Genomic DNA, 14,408 nt, shown 5'->3' on the forward strand with positions numbered 1-14,408 from the left:
AATACCTTAGAAATCTAAGAAAACATTTCAAATATCAACATAGTCGATTGTTGAGAAATAACGAAAATTGTTTTAGCGAAACAAAAATGGTTCTTCAAATGAAACAAAAATTAATAATAATAGAGTAAGGAAGATAAATTTTTTATGCTACCTAGTAAAGGAAATGTTTATACTATTAAACACTTAAATTGAGAGTCTTGAAAATATATATATATATATATATATATATATATATATATATATATATATATATATTGGAGATGCGAATGAATTTAATAACAAACCAAACAATTAAAAGAAAAAAAAACAGAAAGTGTGTATTGATATATATATATATATAATATATATATATATATATATATAAATTTACTTAAATAATTGTGAATATTTTAATAATTTAAGCGGAAACAGGGAGGGAGACAGGACATATATGTACATCCCCATACCCAATTGAAAAGTCAAAAATTCTTCATACCCATACTTATATCCGATTAATGTGGAGATTCTTCGTCACAACATGAACGAATTCGGATAATATCTACATAGACTTATTTATTTGACATCTGTATATATGAACTTAAAAAGGATTTTCACGACAAAATGCTTTCGATCGCTAATGACCCATTAAACATAATTTAGTATCAATATAAGTTTACTATTGAGACTTAATTTGGAATTTTGGACCACTTGATTTTAAACTTCGAAAATAATAATATTTAGCTCTCGAGAATAAAGGCATGGGAAAATTTGGAAGTTTGGAAAAAGTATCAATATTTCACATCTCTTTAATATCATCAACACGTCCAGATTTTCTTAGAATTTGCTCCTAATTTTCTTCTGTGTATTTATAATTTTAGCTAGAGATAAAAATTATTGACAATATAATAATTTCTATATTAGAATTCATTATAAATTTAGAGGAGCTTATCCAAATGCGAGTAGTAAAATTTGTGTATTATGGATAACAATTGGTGCGGGTTTTAATTAATGTGTGTTTATGTATAGTTATGAAATTTTTGTCTCCTTTTCTCTTTCGATATATTCATTTTCATATTTGAATTCGTTCAAATATTTATTAAATAATTATTTTAAAATTAATGTAAAAAAGCATGCTATTATCAAGAATATTATATTAAAAGGATATACTTATTTTTTTCACAAATATCAAAACAATAAAAGAATTATAATTGTTAAATTTCAAACTAAAATATCAAATGAATTAAGAGTCTTTTTGTAATTTAAAATAAAAAGGAATATGAGATGAAATTTGTATATATATGTATTGTATAATCATTCTTATACCTATTTTAAAAAAGTTAAAAAGTATAAATATTTAGCCATATCCAATCAACCTAAGTATTATATATGCGTGAACAAATTCACACAATATTCAAATATATAGGTCTATTTATCATCATAATGTACTGTGGTCATACCATATATCGGTATATATTATAAATAGATAAACATATCAATGGCAATTCTATTTTCAAAGCATAAATAATGACAAACTTCACTGGTTTTGTTGTAATATTGGGTACGATAAATAAGGCATCAAAATGTAAAATAATCTTGAAATAGTTGTGGCATGTAAAAAATTATGAGACAATATAAAAAATGTTATTAGATGGAAACATGATTCAAATTCTTAACGATGTCATACAGTCTTTTTTTTTTTTTTGTGGAACACTTTGAAGGTTACAAATAGCAAATTAAACTCGAAATTTTCAGATGGACCTTGCTCAATACAAAGGAAGAGTTGGAAAACATGTATGTATAATCTTAGCAATGAAATAAAACCAAGTCATGCGCCAAGAAGCATTTATGCAAAGCACTGTTGTGAAACCCATCAGTATTACTACGTAAGATGATGTGAAAGTCCAATAGAATGCTACCATGTCAATCATTGTTTCCTTTCCTTCTATGTGATTCAATTGTGATGGAGGTGAAGCTTCACACGTATGCGTTAGGAGTTCAGCACAAAGAAAAGGATTGCCTAGGTAGCTGTCTTCAACAAAGGTTCCAAATTGACCAGTACTAGGGGCAACTCCAGAAAGATTATTAAATGACACATTGAAGATTGCTAAGTTGTTCAACTTGACCATTTGAAAGGGTATCTCACCACTGAGATTGTTGTAGGACAGGTCAAGGCTCTCAATCCGGGCAAGATTAGAAAAAGTATTTGGAATAGAACCAGACAAGTAATTATGAGATAGGTTCAGGACTCGAACTTTTTGCATGTCTCCAATTTGAAAAGGGATGCTACCTCTTAACATATTGCATGATAAATCCAACCCAGTCATTTTTTCAAGGATGAAGCCTTTGTAAGTGTAAATATTATTTTTTGTTCCAAACTCGACAATAGCGTTTATGTCTTCATTTTGATAATCAGGTGAAGGCATAAACAATGACACACTAGCATTACCCGTATATTCTATTGGTGAATTGAGCAACACGGTTGAGTATACCAATGATTTGTCCGAAGAATCATAATTCTCTTCTAGTCCAAAGGAAATGTTGTTGAAGCAAGATGGTATTGAACCCTTGAGCTTATTATGCGAAAGATCCATAATGGTAATTTTTGGTAATTGGCATAATTGAATTGGGATGTAACCAGCAAAATTATTCCCGCCAAGTGAAAGCACTCGTAATTCTGACAGTTTATCAATCATGTAGGGAATATTTCCAGAAAAATTATTATCCCTTAAGTCTAGAGTTTTAAGGCTTGAGCTCTCAAAGAATCTGAGAGGTATAGAGCCCGAGAAAGCATTCTTTTGCAAATACAAGAACCTCAAGATTGATGGATTAAGATGTGAGATTGAACCAAATAATCTATTTTGTGAAAGATCCAACACAGAAAGCATTACTAGGTTTGAGAATTCAATGGGAATCTCACCTTCCAACTGATTATTTCCCATAAGAAGGACCCACACACGTGACAACTTTGCAATTGAACTAGGAATTGAGCCTGAGACTGAATTGTTGGATATGTCTATTGTCATCAATCCATTACCATTCAAATTTTCAAATACTTCTTTCAGAGTGCAATTGAGGTTGTTGTTATTGACAAACAATTGTGATAAATATGTAAAATTGGAAAATTTAGGAATATTCCCATGAAAAAGATTGTTGGAAAGCCTCAATGCTACGAGACTAATGCACCCAATTGCTAATTCATCCGGTATTTCACCTGAGAAGTGATTGTGAGACAAATCCAAGGAGGAAAGTTTTTGCATTTCACCAATTGAAGTTGGTATACTTCCTTCAAAATTGTTTGTTGACAGATTTAACCTACTAACCACAGGAAGGAATGCACCAATGTCTTTTGGCAGTGAACCAGATACATTGTTGTTTGAGATATCTAGCCAAGTTATATTTTGTCTGATGGAGGACAATTCAAGTTTTCCATCAAATAAGTTATTTGAAACCGAGAAATATTTGAGTCTTGAGTTATTTTGAATCAACCAATTTGGAAATGCTCCAACCAGTTTGTTGTGCGAGATGTCGATATATTGAAGCTCTTTTTGATATTGGAGAAAACTTGGAATAAGACTTCCTTTATCTAAATTTAACTTGCAACTTCGAAGGATGAGAGACTTTAATTGAAATGTTGGAAACCATTGTTCATTTTCAGTTTCAACTTGTATTTTAGGGCTTGTTGAAGAAATATACAGAACCTGAAGTTTTGAATGGTTAGCCAAAGTGCTCAATGAAAATGAGCCTTGTAGGTCATTGCCATAGAGAGACAAATATGAAAGGGATGTCATATTTCTAATGAAGGATGGAAAGTTGCCACTGAATTGATTTTGAGAAAGATCAAGAACTTGGAGGTTTCTGAAGATGCTTAGACACTTGGGAATTTTACCGCTAAACCTATTTGAGTTGAGACCTAACTCTATAAGATCTTGAATTTCACATAATCCTGAAAAAGTGATAAAGTAACAAAGTCATGGTTTTGATTAAGGTTTTATAGTGAGAAATGGACTTTAACTAGAGCAAAATAACTAAAAGTAATGTTACACCATTAAATGTTTGGAGACATTAAGGTTAAGAGACAACATTAACTATTATTTTAAGGTATCCTTTTATAAACATTTATATGTAGGAATTCATAAAAAGAAAACTAGCTAAGACATCACAATTTTACCTTATCCTAAATAAAAATATACGAAGCATTTATATGTATGTGAAACAAAGCTAGTTCTGTATACTTGTATGATATTACCTTCTACTGACCCGTATAAATTATTTGTAGCCAAGTCTAACACTTTCAATCTTGGCAAATTTTGAATATCTGCAATAGAAAACATATTGTTAAGAGACAGAATAATATTATGAAAGAATTGATATAGATTAATGGTTTCACTGTTATATTATTTTAATTTTTAAATATATTTTATGTAATTGTAAATTAAAAGTAGTGAGCTCATTTGTTTAATCTTTTAGGAAACAAAAACTTTTTAATAAAAATTACCTTCGGTGCCAGATATAGTTAAGCAAAAAAATCTTTCTCAAGATGTTGAAATTAAGAGTAACAATATTTCTACTTTCGAAGCTAATTATCAAATCATCTAGAGATTATGGAATAATTATATACTTCCAACAGTATCTTTTGGTCAGAGATACTTTATAACTGGTTAAAAAAAATATATAGCCGAATAAATTGACAAATTAATTATATTATACGACTTATTTGAAATATTATGAAGTGATTAAATGTAATTTAATAAAATATAAATAACTATTGATTATTATAGGAAATTATCATAAAATAAAATAAAAATAAAATAAAGTTTAGTTAAACTTGATGAACATTTATTTATAAAAGAAAATTAAAGTTCTCTCTTAGGTCATAAAGTTCTTTCAGAATAAACTATTAAGAAAGAGAGGATGTGAGAGAATAAAGAAAGACAAAGAAATAGATTGAAAAAATGAAGATAAAGAACATAAATTAAATAACGCATTTTTATTGGATCTCTCATGGATCAAACTATTATGACTTATGTGTGTTAATGTGTGAGAATAATAAATTTTAAGATCTTAAAATAGTTTTTTAGAATAGACTATGATAGTATGAAAAATCACAAATTAGTTTACATGTGATATCAAAACCTGATTGTTAGATTTATATTTCTCCTATTTCGATATTTTTTTCCAACATATATTTTCTTAAATTATGATAAATCCTAATTATGAATTTAGGCACTTTATAAAATTATGAACCCTAATTATAAATTAAGGAATTTCTCCATGAAATTTACACTCTAATTTATGTTTTCTCTATTTTAAAGAATTCTAATTATTAGATTTAAGGATTTTATGTTTTCGCTAATATGATGTTTTGCTACATTACCTTCTCGCGTGCAGTGTGAGTAAGTCCATCAAAGCAATTTAAGAACCGGAACGGTTATGTTGCTTGAATTGAATGAAAAATTGCACATCTGTCACGTTATGGGTTTGTGCAATTAGATTGAATTAATTAAATGTTCTCTTACGTAATGACATGAGTGAATGATGCATCATAGTTCCTCTTTCTGTGAATGAATTGGATTGATGCTTTTCCCAATAATGTAAAGGCATATTCAATTATAATTAATAATCTAACTTTATTATATAAATAATACTTTTTTAAAATTTATAATAATATGAATGTTTTGTTATTGTTAAATAAAAATTAATGAGACTACATATGGTTATAACAATTAAATGTATTTATTTATTTAAAATCAAGCACGACATATTTTGTTAGTCATTAAAGTGATTAAAATTTTATAAAGTTTTTTGTTTTCAAATTATAAATGTTTTCAAATATCAAAAATATGGACGTTAAATTATAAATAATTTATTTATAGGTTAATTAAAATTCATTATCATAAGGCATTTTAGGATCATTCAAAAATTGATTAATTATTCTTATAATTAATGAACATGATGGTAGATAATTTTGTATGTGTCACTACTTTTACTTGTATATCCAAAGGTACCATAAGGTAGTAGGTGATTCTAGTTGATATATATTTTAATTATCAATAATATTATATAATATGATTAACATCATTATGTTTGTGTATCAGTTGATCTCCGAAAAGAGAATATTAGTATGCATAGAATGACTATTTATTTTTGAATGTGTAATTATGTTTTAATCTTCAATGGGTTGAATTTTCCTGATTAGAGTAAGCAAGTCCAATTTCACTTAGGTGTATTGGATCTTAATTTAGCTTTTTAAGATGAAAAGCTTGTTGCTATCACTAGTACTAGTAACAATGAAGAGAAACCTATTAAAAAGTTTGGGAAAGGTCAAATAGACTTAGCCTGATGTTTATGCTAATGAGCATAGAAAACAACATTAAGTATGCTCTTCCCAAAACTAAGAATGTAAAAAAGTTTACAAAATTTGTGGAAAAGCACTCTCAAACTGTTGACAAGTCTCTCGTTGGGACATTGATGAGTACGTTGACTACCATGAAGTTTGACAGTTTGTGTACTATGCATGAGCATGTGATCGAGATGACAAGTATCACAACAAGACTCAAGTCTCTAGGAATGAAAGTTTTCTCATGCGATTCATTTTGAACTCATTATCGTCTGAGTATGGTCCATTCAGATGAACTATAACACCACAAAAGACAAATGTGCATGAATTGCATAATATGTTGGTTCAAGAGGAGACCAAACTCAAGAACTTAGGAAATCACTTCATTCATTACATGAGGAGTCAAGAAACTAGAAAGAAAGTTGTAAAGAAACATAGAAAGGGTAAATGACCATTAAAGATTCACAAGTCCTCAACCAAAATCTAAAAGAAAAATGACAAATGTCATTTATGTGGGAAGTCTGGAAATTTCCAAAAGAATTAAATAAAGCGTATAGCTTGGTTTGAATAGAGTTGTCAAAATAGGTTGGAACCCACGAGTCAACACGGCTCACCACGGGTTCAGATCGGGTTAGGTTGAAATTTTTTTTACAAACTTCAATACGAGTTGATTTTTGACACGACTCACCTAGAACCTGGCTCACCCGGAACCCGGCTCACTCGGAACCCGTAGTGAGCCGGATTGACTCACCAACCCACAAATAAAGGGTCACACAATGTTTTTTATTAAGTCGGACTTTGAATTTGGGTCATGTTAGGTTATTTTTTTTAGCCAACACATAGATAATTTGTATTTTTGTGATTTTGGTTTGTATTTGGATTGTATTAAAATTTATTTAGATTTTAATTAGAATTATAATTTAGCTTTGACTAAAAAAAATAAAAAAAAATGTATTTTTTTTAATTAAATGAACCCGTAAACCAACCAATTTAACTCACTAACCCGTGGTGGACCAAGCCGAGTTCGATTTTTTTTTCTCGCTAATAAGTGAGTCAGGTTGGGTTAGCTCACTTAGTGATCAACCCGTGATAGGTCAAGTCGGATCAGGCCGTGTTACCCGCTTTAACAGCTCTAGGTTTGAATCATACATAACTAAAGTTCCCCATAATACTCGGCACATTGATTTTAGGTGTACGACTCATGTTTCTAATGTGTTGCAAGGATTCCTTTCAACTTGAACCATAAACTCAAATGAGAAGTTCCTTTTCATGGGGAATAGAGAGAAAGTTTCATTGGAAGCCATCGGGACTTATTGTTTAATCCTTGACACTAGATATCACTTAGAACTTATGGATACTTTTTATTTACTTAGTAACACTAGAAATTTAATTTCTTTATCTAAGCTTGATTTTGTTGGATATTCTTTTTAAGATTCATAATGGTTGTTTTAGTTTGTTTAAACGTACTTGCTTGATTGGATTTGATACACTTTATGATATTTTATATAAATTGAATTTGGATAATTTATGTGTTGAAACTCTTATGACCTTGCATCACAATTTTTGCACTAAACGTAGTTTAGTGGATGAACGATCTGCTTAATTGTGACATAAGTGTTTGAGACACATTTCCAAAGAAAGGATGCAAAGATTAACAAAGAATGAAATCCTTCTGAATTTAGATTTTACTTATCTGAGTGTGTGTGTGGATTGTATTAAATGTAAACAGACAAAACGAACAAAGAAATGAAACACAAAAAGTACTCGACTTCTTGAAATCATACACACTAATATATGTGGTCTATTTGATGTAAATTCTTTCAATAAAGAGAAGTATTTCATCACATTTATTAATGATTTTTCACGTTATAGGAATGTCTATCTACTACATGAGAAATCTATGTCAGTGAATGTCTTGCAAATTTATATAAATGAAGTGGAAAGACAATTAGACAAAAAGGTGAAAATCGTAAGGTTAGATAGAGGTGGTGAGTATTATGGAAGATATGATGAAAGTAGACAACACCATGGTCTGTTTGCTAAGTTCCTTGAGAAACATGGTATTTATGCTCAATACACAATAATAGGCACACCGCAACAAAATGGTGTCTCAAAGAAGCTTAACCGAACCTTAAGGGATATGGTTAAGAGTATGTTAAGTAATTTATGTTTACATGTATCGTTGTGGATGTATGCTTTAAAGATTGTCATGTATTTTTTGAACAGAGTTCCTAGTAAAGTTGTTCTAAAGACTCCTTTTGAATTATGGACAAATAGGAAACCTAGTTTGAGACACCTAGATGTTTGGGGTCATCATACAAAAGTAAGAATTTATAATCCACAAGAAAAGAAACTAGATGAAAAAACAATCAACAAATATTTAATTTCTTATCCAGAAAAATAAAAGGGTATATGTTTTACTATCCTACCCATAGTACAAGAATCGTTGAAACTAGATATGTTCAGTTCGTTGAGAATGGAGAAACCAATGGAATGAAAGGTTCACAAAATGTGGAAATTAAGGATGTTAGAGTGCATTCATCTGGCTAGTACATCTTCCTCAAGAGTTATTGTTCCATGTGTTGTAGAATCACAAAAAGAACAAGAAATTAATGATCCCAAAGTTAACAATGAGTTGGTAGTAGAACAATTAACCATAAGAAATAGTATTAAGAAGATCTCATAAGAAAAGAAAGTCTAATATTTTGAATGATTATGTGGTTTATCTATAAGAGTCAGAAAATGACTTAAGTATTGATAATGATCTAGTTTCATTTTCGGAAGTCATTAATAGTGATAATTTTGATAAGTGGTTATATCTTATGAAAGATGAACTTAAATTAATGGCACAAAATGACATATGAGACCTTGTAGAATTGGCAGAAGGATGCAAGAGAGTTGGGTGTAAATGGGTCTTTAAGACTAAGCGTGACATCTCATGACAATATCGAACATTATAAGACTCGATTTATTGCCAAAGGTTTTACTCAGAAAGATGACATTGACTATAAGAAAACATTTTCACCTATTTCTAAGAAATATTCCTTTAGAATTATCATGACATTAGCAACTCAATATGATCTTGTTGCATCAAATAAATGTTAAAAATCTATCTTTTTGAATGAGGATATAAAAGATAATGTTTATATGGACCAACCAATGGGATTCATTGAAGAATGAAAGGAACACATGGTGTGTAAACATAAGAAATCAATATATGGACTTAAGCAAGTTTCTCAACAATGGTATCTTAAGTTCAATGATACTATAATGTCCTTTGGATTTAAGGAAAACAATGTTGATCAGTGTATATACCTAAAGGTCAATGGGAGCAAATTTATATTTCTGATTTTGTATGTTGATGATATCTTACTTGCGACTAATGATCTTGGTCTATTGAGTGAGACTAAGAGGTTTCTGTCTAATAACTTTGAAATGAAAGATATGGGTGAGACAAAAGAAATATTTCGTGATAGATCACAAAGACTATTTGGTTTGTCTCAGAAAACATATATTAAGAAAATTTTAGAGAGATTCAGAATGGATAAATTTTCAACATCTCCTATTCTAATACAAAAAGGAGGCAAGTTTAGTCTCAATGTCCAAAGAATGATTTTGAGCAGAAACTTAGAAGGAAGATGTCCTTTATGCATTTATTGTTGGGAGTTTGATGTATGCTCAAACTTGTTTGAGGCTAGATATTAGTTTTGCAGTTCACATGTTTGGTAGATATCAGAGTAATCTAGGACTGAATCATTGGACAACGGCAAAGTAAGTTTTAAGATACCTACAAGGAACAAAGAATAACATGCTTACTTATAGAAAATCTTATCACCTTGAGGTGATCAGATATACAGATTCAGACTTCTTCAACTGTATGGATACAAGAAAGATTACATTTGGTAATGTGTAAACGATTTCATGAAAAAGTGTGACGCAGTCTGTCATTGCTGCATTCACAATAAAAGTTGAATTTATAGCATGCTTTGATGTCACGGTTCAGGCTAATTGGTTGCGAAACTTTATTTTACGACTTGGAGTAGTAGACAGTATTGTCAAGCCGCTGAAAATTTATTGTGATGAATTCGCAATAGTCTTATTTTCTAAAAACGACAGGTATTCCAAAGATGTCAATCAAATGGAATTGAAATACTTTTTTATTAAAGAAGTTTAGAAACGTATAGTGTCAATAAAACATATTAGCACTAATCTAATGATTGTTGACCCTTTAAGAAAAGGGTTATCGCCAAAATTGTTTGTTGGTCATGTAAAGAATATGAGCATTATGTCTACTAGTGAATGTTGAATTTTAATGTTATTAATGTTGATGTATAAGTTTCTAAAATTTGTGTTTTCTTCTTTATTTTATTATGCATGTAAATTATGATGAAGAAAACAAATTATGTTATTGTTATTAAAATGATATTATGTTTGAACCCATTATGGACTTCTCATTGTAAAGTTATATTAAGGAGAAAGAGATTATACAATAGTACATGGAAAGAAACATGTCGACTGAATGATGTGCAACCATCATTACTCTTGTTATTTTTGTATCTTTGATAATGAACAATGATAGGACTAATTTATGTAATACCCTTTAATGCACACTATGTTTGTGTATTAAATCACATAATGTTATGACATCATGAGTTATGTGTGACAAATTAATTTTATTATGTGACTCATTTGAAATATTATGACGGACCAAATGTGATATAATAAAATATAAGAACTTATTGGCTATTATAAAAAATTATAATAATATAAAATAAAGATAAAATGAAGCCAAATTCAACTTGATGGACATTAATTTATAAAAGGGATTAGGATTTTCTATCTGTGTGACCATAAGGTTCTTTCATAGTAAGTTATTAAAAAGGAGAGTGTGAGAGAAGAAAGAAAAGCAAAGAGATAGATGAAGAAAAAGAGGTTGAAAAAAAGAGATTGAAGAAAACATTCTCATCGAATTTTTCATGGATCAATATTAATATCCTATTACGACTTATATATGAGAATCATGAATCTTAAGATTCTAATAATTTTTTAGAATGAATTATAATTGTATGAACAAAACTACATATTAAATTACATAGTACCAGAATGTTTTTATTATTTAAAAGTTGACGAATCAAGTTATCATATTTTCTTTTATTTTTTTTCTCTATAATAGATAGGTTCTCTATTAACTGCATTCACATAGCTTTCTTTAGATTAAATTTTAGCCATCTTAGTAAGATCTAGAGTGTTCAAACCATGATAGTTTACATCCTGATATTCTCAATGTAATTATTGTTTTTTGTGGTATACTAAGAATTAAAATTGTTTTAAAAATGGTAAGCTTGAGTACAATAAGGTGAAAAATAAGATTTTTTTTTTCAAGGGTCAGAATGGATGGAAATTGTTGTCTTGGATCCATAAAGTCACAAATAAATGAATTTGGTATAATTTTTTAGTATTGATGGGTCATCCTGTGGTTACTTAACTTCTACCTTAAAACAATTATGATGGCACGGAGACGGAACTATGAGAAAGGAAGATAAGGTGTAGCATCCTTACTTTTTCACACAACTTCTGGATCAATTCAGAAAACATCATTTTGTCGAATATAGATTGGAGACAGTTTTGAAATTTTGTCTCAAAAGAGAAGAAATCAAGGTGGTAAGATGTATGGCTGAGATACAAGAGGTATGGATTCGAGAACAGAGGGGATGATTTTTCAATTAAAGTAGTTTAACTTCAAATAAATTGATACTAATATGTTTTTATTTTAAAATTTCTTTAATTTAACATTGATCAACAGAGTAAAATCTATTTTTAATATTATTTTAATTTGTATCAATTAGTCAACATTAATAACCATAATTTTAAAAAGAAAATCTCTTACAATATTTTTATGTTCAACAAATCTTAACGAATAAAATAGAAAATAAATAAGTTATAATAGATGAAAGAGATAAGTGTAGATAAAAAGGATGAATGTGGATGAAAGAGATTAAAAGAACGTGAATGAAATAAATGAGAAAAAAATGCAAATGAAGGTGTGGATGAAAAGGATAAATACATTTAAGGAGATGAGCGTGGTTGAAACAAGTAAATATGATTAAAGAAGATGAGTGTGCATGAAAAAAAGATGAATATATTATTAATGTGAATGAAGAAGACGACTATGATGAAATTTATATAGAAAATGAAAAAAAAGATTAATTTCATATTTGTTGTTAATAACATACCATTCCTAATACATAAATTTTACATTTGTTTAACAAACTCGAACTAAAATAAAAAATAAAATTAAGATTAGTATTTTATTTAAAATATATTAAACCAGTTTAAATTTAAATATTTATTTAATAAAAAATTAAAGGTAATTTTTTGTTTTCTTAAATTTTTAGAAAGTTATTTTAGTTTCAGTTAAACTATAATAATATAAATATTTATTTATTTAAAAAATTAAAAATAATTTTACACTTTTAATTCTTTTAAAAGAAAGTAATAATATTTTATGTCGACATAGAGTAGGCTTAATTGACTCTGGAAAATAAACTTATATTTTAGTAAAATGAGAAAAGAAAATAAGAAAGAAAGTATTTAAATCATATTATAAAGAAAGAAAGAAACTTCCATAATTTTTTTTTTAAATTACAGCATATTGATGAAAAATCCAAGAAAGTACTCTCATTATGTAAACTTAAAATTGTGGTCATAAATAAAAAGGTAAAGAAAGAAAGAGGTACATACCTATATCAGATAGAACACCATTCATTGAGTTATATGAAAGCTTTAAGTTCTCCAACTTCATCAATCGTGGAAATCCTTCAAAGAAACATATCCATTTCAAAATTCTACTTTTTGCTTGAATAAAAAATTTGACGTAGAAAAAGGAATTTGATGAAATAGTGAAGTATGAAGGAGAAACTAACTAACCTTTGCCAATCCACCCTTGATAGTCGTTACTAGACAAGTCAAGGCTAAGCAACTCTTGGAAAGAACTAAACAATGAACCGTTTATCAAATGAGAACCTCTTGAATTGAGACCGGCCAGAAACAAGTGTGTTACGTGTTGTTGAGTTGAGATATTGGAACATTTGACTCTATTCCAAGCACAACAATCACTACTTCTATTTTCAATCCATGAACCCAATTCCAACTCATTCCGCTCATTCCGACCTGGAGATAAGATATAGCTCTTGATTTGAAGTAAACCAATTCTCTCATTCTCCAAGCACCCATCACATTGTAAAACTGCCACAAAATACAACAACAAACTCATTACCACACCCAACCTCATTTCTAAGCAACTATGAACTCATTTCATTCCACTTCTTACCAATAAATATATCATGCAAAACTCTTTGAAAATTCAACGAAGGAAAATTAAGGACAGTTTCTGTTTCCATTTCAAACATTAAGAAGTCTTTGCCGTGAGATTCTGGCAAAAGGCGTGTTTTCAGTAGTTTGACATCGAGTGTAGCATTAAAGAATTTTAGGAGTGTTTGTCCAATCACTAATTTCCAACCTCGAGACTATTTCAAAAAGAAGATAGAAATTAATGAGGGGTGGGACAAAATTTCTTCCTATGTCAAATGAAGCTGCTACGAACGAAATCAAGTCACATCCTATATCTCATTCTCACACACATGTAAGGGAGAACAGGCTTTAGTACTTCTTATCTAACTACTGTTTTGAACTGGCTTTAAAGTCCAATCCGTATGTGATGATCATCTTCATCCAAAGTATTTAACATCCAATTTGCTTCTTTTTTTACTGAAGTTAAAATACATAAATTAATTATAAGTAGTAAAACTAAACAAATCAAATAGTAAAGAAGGTTACCAATTTTGACATCTTTCTTTTCCTGTACAAGTTATAAATAAAAACAAGTTTGAGGCATCAGTGATCTGGAAATATATGTTAGTTCAAAATCTCTCTCTAATATTAGTAACAATTTCTTATAAAAGAAATATATTACTAACATTTTACACCTGTGTTGCACTCGCCGATTTGAAAGGAATCACTGATATATGCCCAGCAAGTTCGGATTTATCTTGCAAAGTCCTGGATGACATGCAAATCAGATTTGTGCACAGAC

At 29.2% G+C, this 14,408-nt stretch overlaps 1 protein-coding gene across 1 annotated transcript; it reads right to left on the minus strand.

Moving 5' to 3' along the window:
• Positions 1 to 1,711: 1,711 nt before the first annotated feature.
• LOC114167431 (receptor-like protein 8) lies at positions 1,712 to 14,405 on the minus strand. The gene is made up of 6 exons (XM_028052520.1): positions 14,302 to 14,405; positions 14,153 to 14,174; positions 13,244 to 13,561; positions 13,058 to 13,132; positions 4,226 to 4,294; positions 1,712 to 3,922 (listed from the first exon to the last, which is right to left on the minus strand). The coding sequence occupies exons 1-6, from the start codon at positions 14,383 to 14,385 to the stop codon at positions 1,743 to 1,745; spliced, it is 2,748 nt and encodes a 915-aa protein (XP_027908321.1). The 5' UTR covers positions 14,386 to 14,405; the 3' UTR covers positions 1,712 to 1,742.
• Between the last annotated feature and the right edge of the window lie 3 nt (positions 14,406 to 14,408).

The sequence above is a fragment of the Vigna unguiculata genome, chromosome 10 (assembly GCF_004118075.2).
Source record: "Vigna unguiculata cultivar IT97K-499-35 chromosome 10, ASM411807v1, whole genome shotgun sequence".
NCBI classification, from domain to species: domain Eukaryota; kingdom Viridiplantae; phylum Streptophyta; class Magnoliopsida; order Fabales; family Fabaceae; genus Vigna; species Vigna unguiculata.

Bases quoted from the DNA above. Each gene is read 5' to 3' on its own strand.
- LOC114167431 (XM_028052520.1), bottom strand. From the start codon at position 14,385: ATGTCATCCAGGACTTTGCAAGATAAATCCGAACTTGCTGGGCATATA. The intron at 14,175-14,301 runs GTGTAAAATGTT...TAACTTGTACAG, and splicing joins AATCGGCGAGTGCAACACAG to GAAAAGAAAGATGTCAAAAT. The intron at 13,562-14,152 runs GTAACCTTCTTT...ATTTTGTGGCAG, and splicing joins AAAGAAAGATGTCAAAATTG to TTTTACAATGTGATGGGTGC.